General features: G+C 36.9%; 1 protein-coding gene across 3 annotated transcripts in view; it reads right to left on the reverse strand.

The window, feature by feature from the left end:
- LOC136829532 (uncharacterized) overlaps positions 1-7500 on the reverse strand; it is an 821233-nt gene that overhangs the window by 89492 nt on the left and 724241 nt on the right. For all 3 annotated transcript variants that reach the window (XM_067088366.1, XM_067088365.1, XM_067088364.1), the window contains exon 7: positions 1260-1378. In XM_067088366.1, coding sequence (XP_066944467.1) covers positions 1260-1378 — 119 coding nt within the window. The remainder of the gene's footprint in view (positions 1-1259; positions 1379-7500) is intronic.

Below are 7500 nucleotides of genomic sequence, written 5' to 3' on the forward strand. Positions count from 1 at the left end.
TTCCTATAAGCCATCCGGCCTTACTGAGCAGATACTTCAGAAATAATCCCTCCAGAGACACTTGAAATGAATACTTTCTGCATTTAATCTCTGTAAAAGTTGACTGACTTTGTATGTTATAAAAAGACTTTTTCCCCTGCCTGAGGAAAGCCATTCGTTCATACCACTGGGGAAGGGAGTCTTTGTGGAAATAATCTTTTTATATTTAGGAAATCATTTACTGTGACACATTAGAAACAAATTTATAGAAAAGGTTAAGCCAGAAAAGGTTTCGGACAAAATTAAAAAAAAAAGTTACTCAGAAGAAAATGAATTAGTGCGACACCTTTCGTGGAAAAAGTCTATAAAACTGACAACAAGTCTGAAGGACGTTTTTCCTCTGTGTTCACTCAGGCTGTAAGGAGGATACTCATCGTTCAAGACTTGATGAAAGAAGTTTTTTTATATACTATAATGGAAACTGGGCATGAACACATTCATTCCTCATGGAAGAGTTTTAAAACAATGCAGACCAAGTGCATTGTTCCCCTTAAGTTTTGATGTTAGCAACGTATAAATACGGAGAATATGAGAAAGGAATTTAATGAGGAATAGGCATGTCAAAATGGAAAGTGCCAACGAACAAAGTGTAAAGAATTTCAAGATTAAAGGGGAATTATACGTAAAAAGTAAAATGCATATCAGCTTGAGATTAATACGAATAAGCAACAAGGATTCGAAAATCAACCCCACAATTTATCCCGCAATAAATTCCTTTTCTCCTTAAAAGAACACCCGACCAGTCACCTCTGGCTAAATATGTATCATACTCAGGTGGTTTATAAAGTTGAACTTCTTCTAGGGGGAGTTTGATTTCAAATTATATAAGTGCAATACTTCTAACAAAAACAACGTGTTCTATGTCACAGGACTAAATATCTTCCTTACACTTTGAAGAGCATATTCATGAATATTTTTACAGCAGTCGATTTCAGTGAAAAGCATGGCAGTTAAGGGGTTTGCAATGCAGTGCGGAGTGGCTGAGTTCACAGGTGATGTAGTGTTGGTTGGGGGTACTGAAAAGCTATAGTGTCTGGTAAAAGAGTTTGAAAGTTTTGTTAAAACTAAAAACTGGAAGTGGATCCAACTAGGTCTTTAATACAATATGGTTAGTTTCTCTCTAACAATTATTTACTTCCTCTCGCTAAAACTGCAAATGTTTGCATTCTGTCCAAAACACGATAAGTTCAGTCCGGAGCAAAGAGGCAAAGAACACTTACCATTGTGGCATTGGCGTAACAGATGCCCTTCCCGGAACACAGTGATCCCTCCCCGCATTCGGACGACCTCACCGTTACCTGAAGCTGGAAACACTCCGTGGACGACCAGGAAGACCGACCTGAAAGCCCAAGAAGAAGATTCTGTTAAAAGGTGAAGCCAGTGACGAATATCAAAGTGCGGTGCTGTCACTTCAGCTATCCAGCCTACCATAATACTCACGGGGTTAACAAGCAACACATTAAAAGAATTTATTTGAGGTCTTAATTTAAGTATATACCATTGCGCTAATGATATATAAAATAAGATTATGGCTGCCCAGCTGACAAATTGCATGATCTTAAAAGAGCTGATCTTGCGCGGTGAAAATACATAAAGCACATTAATGAAACCGTAGAAGATCGGTGAGAGAGAGAGAGAGAGAGAGAGAGAGAGAGAGAGAGAGAGAGAGAGAGAGAGAGAGAGAGAGAGAGAACATATATCAATATAAAGTAAAGAGAGAAAAAAAAGATATATCAATATAAAGTATATCAATATAAAGAGAGAGAAGGAGAAAACGAGATCAATATAAGAGAGAGAGAGAGAGAGAGAGAACATATATCAATATAAAGTAAAGAGAGAGAAAAAAAAAACATATGTCAATATAAAGTAAAGAGGGAGAGGAGAAAACATACATCAATATAAAGGGAGAGAGAGAGAGAGAGAGAGAGAGAGAGAGAGAGAGAGAGAGAGAGAGAGAGAGAGAGTATATTAAGAAACTGTGAGGTTAAATCAGTCAAAAGAGCAAAGCCCAGAGTCAACTGAGAGAGGAAGAGCGACAGGCGTTTCTTCCACTGGAACGAAAACAATGAAGGAATGATGGATCGAGTCTAAAATTAACTCCTGGCAGTATTTTTAAAAGAGCAGCCTCTTTAGTCGGATCATTTAGCTAAGTGATGTTATTCCGGCGAGTGAAGTATTATTTCCCCTAGCTTTTACATTTTAAAGCTGACGGGGGTCGCTGATGCTCACAATTGTTCAAGCAACATCAGTCAGAGTATCTCACAACTGCGACGTTCCAAACGTCAAAAACGGTCAAATAAAAAGGGGGAAAAATGATAGAACAAAAGAGCGCATTTCCAGCTATAAATGATTAATAGTCTCACACTTTTGAAGACTAAGGACATGAAAATTTCATATCGTCATCAGACTGAAAAAAATAAGGAGTTTTAAATAATTTTTTTTATGAGAGGTATTTGAACATAAAAGTTGCACCTTTCATCATTATCTGAGTTTTATGTTTATCCTTTTTTTTCTCTAGATAGAATGAAAATGAAGCCCATCCTCATTCTGGTGGTTCTGAATCCTTTTCTATTTTGAATTCACTTTTTTGCTACTTTAATTTTTTGTTCATTCAACAGGCATGTTGGGGTTTCCTCTCATGGATTCAAATGTCAAGTCTTTCATCCTCTTCACTGGTAACGTAACACCTTTTACGTACCAACTAACAGATTATATATACATACATACATATATATGTGTGTATGTATATGTATATATATCTACACACATACACACACACACATATATATATATACATATATATACACAAATATATATATATATATATATATATATTTATCTTTTCTTTATTAATCAATGCCCCTTTGCAGTTTACTTTAGATAATCTGCAGAAAATACACCATCCGGTATTTTTTCTTTTCTTATGCTAGTAGATAAATTTTGTAAGCTGATAAAGCTTTGGATTGATATTGTAATTTTTTACCGCTGACGGCTATATTTAACTTACAAGTTCTGAGTCTCTAAGGGATCTCCTCTCTCGTTGAATTTTGCCAACATATGCATAGAGTTCTGGTAATCAACGTGGATAGGCTCAAACGCATATTTCCACTTCGATATGATGTTATTTTCTTTATATATCAACATGACGAACATTTTTTAACTAATTGACAGCAACCAACGACAATATTACCTACAACGAAATTCACTACTGAAATTGATGTTTTTGCTGTTCATAGCAATAGCCTTTTTGCTTGTCAATATATAAAGTACACAGAAAACAGCCGATGCCGAAATTTATTACCAGTTTTTCTTTAATATTTCTTTTATCGTTGAAGAACTTATGGCCTTCAATAAATTACGTAGTTTAGACAACGCTCATGAACAGTATTATAATCCTAGACTTGCTAAACGCACATTCTAATAGTAATCTATCTCTGCCCTTTTCTTTAGAACTGACCAGTTAAAAAAAATGAATAGGCTGAAAAGCTACAAGCAGAGATAATAGCAACGCCCTGAGACAGGTCAGCTAGGAATTTGATAGAGGAACAGAAAAACAGTGTGTTCGGTGGTCCTTGCTTCGACTGCACTAAATGTTACTTGGGGTAAGGCGGCGAAAATCTGCAAATTAGTTTGAGTGTACCGAGAAGAGGATATAAACAGTCAGCCTAAACTGTAAAAGTAGATAAGGAAACGTACTTAGGATAGGAGAAGGCGCATCATCTCCCCAGAAAAATTACTAATCAAAAACACAAGACAACAAAGGAAGAAAATGTCACGAATTGAATCATGTGCATAGTATCTAATATAAAGAATTCTTGCCGCAATGGACGTGGCACCGGCAGGGTTGTTAAGGCTTAATTTAATCACGTACCTGACTATTCACCTTTTGTGATCTATTATTTAGTTACAATTATTTCTCTTAGACTCTGACAACTCGTTTTTACTTCTTACTTTTTTTTTTTTTTACATTTTCACAGTGGCTTGAATGCAAATTTATACCAAAATGTTTTTCTGAAGAAGATTGTTAACAGAGAATGAAAACTTGCATCGTTACTTAATTATTAAGGGATCACGTATATTTTGTGGATTTGTTACTGATGTTCGTGGTAAGGCAATGTAATAATCTTATATTCGTAACGATACACTCACAAATGCACGTATATTTGTGTATATATATATATTTATGAATACGCACTCACACACACACACATATATATATACTATATATACATATATATGTATATATATATTTATATATATATTTATGTATGTATCTCTCTCTCTCTCTCTCTCTCTCTCTCTCTCTCTCTCTCTATATATATATATATATATATATATATATATATATGTGTGTGTGTGTGTGTGTGTGTGTGTGTGTGTGTGTGTGTGTGTGTGTGAGAGAGAGAGAGAGAGAGAGAGAGAGAGAGAGAGAGAGAGAGAGAGGAGGAGCTATGCATCTAATTATCTATAAAAATTTTAGGATGAGGTTTCAAGCTCCTTCCCTTCACCCTAACAGCGATCAACCATCGGCGTACTGCAGTCCTAACTGTCAGGTGCACAATTAGTTACTTTGGTCATCAGAAACAGAATGTGATTAAACAGAATATCCTCAGTTACTCGTATCTGCTCTGGAATTGGACGCTAGTTCTCTTATATAGCAAGTATTAAAATCACTCTACCATGAAGTTTCATTATGTGTAAGTCGCAAACTGAGAATCAGCTGTCTTGAATCTTCATTACAACTCACTCTTCGAATTAGATTTTTTCCATCTTTCTGCATTTTGAAAACTATTTTCCTCTTTCTCTTTTCTTTTTTTTAACAGTGCTTTCATCACTTACGAATAAAGTTAACGAGCGTAATTTTAACGAGCGACCAGGCTTATATTGTGTGTGTGTCTACATACACATATATGCGATGTTTTGCAGATAGAAGTTGTAGTAGTTAAGGTTCTCCTTAAATGGTTATAAGGTTTTCATTTATTTAGCTGCATTTAAAGTTTTATTTGTAAAAACTGAAATGCTGAAAATAACATATAATATAATTTCTAGTGTTCTGTTCAGATGTTTTTTGATTTTAAAGATTTATATGAGCATTTTTATGTACTCTTGTTGGATCATATTCAAGGACTTTTAATTTTAATTAATGACTGTATATGCTGTGGTCAATAAACTTATATCTATCTATTTATTTATGCAATAATAAAGCGGAGAGAAAGGAAGTTACACACAAAACTGAGAGAGAGAGAGAGAGAGAGAGAGAGAGAGAGAGAGAGAGAGAGAGAGAGAGAGAGAGAGAGAATCTGAACCAGTGAAGAAAAAGAGTGAGCAAGGATACCTCAATAACCTCGCCAGCGGAAAAATGATTCATTTAAAATTATGTTATCAGGCCGAGAGAAAAGAATAAAAAAAAAACCAGAAAAGCATGAAAAAGTAAACTGAGAGGAATAAAAAGGAAAATGAAGGAAAGAGGAAATGGAGAGATAAAGTACGAGAGAAATGAGAGAAATTTCGTGGGAATGTGGCGTAATGACTCTCCGAGTTACCTAATAAAGGGCCATAAAAAGCTCGTGACGGAGAAAAGGTGATTGATTGGACAAGCGAAGAACGTTCGGCGCAAGGAGGAGGGGAGTTGCTCGCAATTTCTCAACTATAAATATTTTTACACCTCTTGTTTTTACTATGTATAAAACTGGACCAGAAATCAATGTTAATTTAAAGAGGTACGCGGGCTTAGGGTAAACAAACACAGACACATACACACACAATTTCACAAACACTAAGCTACAAATGTCGTTTAATATCGATTTTGCTCCACCTGAGAAATTACACCAAAGGGGATTCATAGCTGATAAGTGATTCGTCAGCTGGGAGGTTCGAACCTTCGACAGCAGCCCAGAGGTAAAAGTACTCGTCACTGAAGTCGGAGGTTGCCACTGCCAGGAGTTCGAACCTCCCGATGATGAATCACTTATCAGTTATAATTCCCCTTCGGTGCTATTTCCTGAGGTAGAGCAAGTTGGATATTAAGCGACATTTGTAGCTAAATGTTTGTAAATACAAAAAATATCACTGTGATATGATAAATACACACACACACACACACACACACACACACATATATATATATATATATATATATATATATATATATATATATATATATATATATATATATATATATATATATAATTTCCACTCTGCTGTCTCACTTTTTTCCTTAATAATTCAGAAAATATTAGGAGCAAGTAGGGGGGAGAGACAGACCGACAAAGGAGAGAGCGAAGTGGTAGAATTTAGGAGTGGCACAGACCTTAGTCGATGGTAGGGGCGTTTGTGCATCTCTAGGGAGTTCACACCTGGGGATGAATGCTGTTTGCTCTCACTCAGTCTCAAATTTTATTGGCCCTCTACTGTAATTTCAGTTAATGGCGAGAACCTTTCCTTAATCCGCAGATCATCGCCAGTGGCATAGCCTGGAGTCAGGCCCCCAGCAAGATGCTGTGCCTTAAAAGGAGAGAGGAATGCACGTGCGGCAGTCAATCGGCTCTTGCCACACAGCCTTACTGCCGAATCGCTCGCCGAATCTCGGACCAAGCCGGCCCTTACTTTCGCTCACACTTAGAATCCTGTGACCCTTGAACCAGACGCCGTCTTGGAGAGCAGATCTGTGAGGTCCAGAGCTGTCGATGGGACCCTCAGGGCATCCTCGCTCCAAAACAAAAGTCTACATGACGCACTCAGACTCTCAGGAAACACAGATCCAGCACTCCTGATTCAAACAATCTTTTATGTATTTTTCAGAAGATACTTTATGTCTTCGTCCGAACTGTAAGTACTAATGTAAACTTTCTAACCATATGTATTTGAAATCCCGTCCTAATTAGTGTATAGAATTGTTACCCATTCTTCAGGTGTGAGAAAACACATCTGACTGTATATAGGCGTCCCTCTGTTTTCCTCTAACGTCAAATGCTACTTTTCCACTCGCAAGAGTTCTTGACCTGTCAGAGATTTTGTGTCAATAAATTTGAATATTTTCAACCTGCCTCTTGCTCACCGCCTCGTTATAGATCTTCTTCAGCCAAGGATCTTGTATCCAGCATCACAAGGAAGCAAATCACGATATGTCTCGGAGGAGGAATGGTTTTGCCAGTGTTCTTTTATCTTTGACTCGGTATCTTTCTCTCTCGCATTTCATAACTCAGTTCAGTCCCTTTTACCTTTGACTTCGCAACCAGAGTAATTACCCGTGTGTGTATTTCCTTGAGAAAGTGCATAGAGTAATGTATTTCCTTTGCTAGCAGTGAGTGGGGTAATACAAATCCCTCCAACTTGTGCGTCAATTCGTTCTAAGAGAGATCGTAATTTGTTAGGAGTCTCATCTGGAATTATTTCACTTTCAGGAGTGTTGTCAGTGCCGTTTACCCAGTGGACGTTTTCCTGAGTTCCCGTTTGCCAGAG

The sequence above is a fragment of the Macrobrachium rosenbergii genome, chromosome 44 (assembly GCF_040412425.1).
Source record: "Macrobrachium rosenbergii isolate ZJJX-2024 chromosome 44, ASM4041242v1, whole genome shotgun sequence".
NCBI lineage: Eukaryota > Metazoa > Arthropoda > Malacostraca > Decapoda > Palaemonidae > Macrobrachium > Macrobrachium rosenbergii.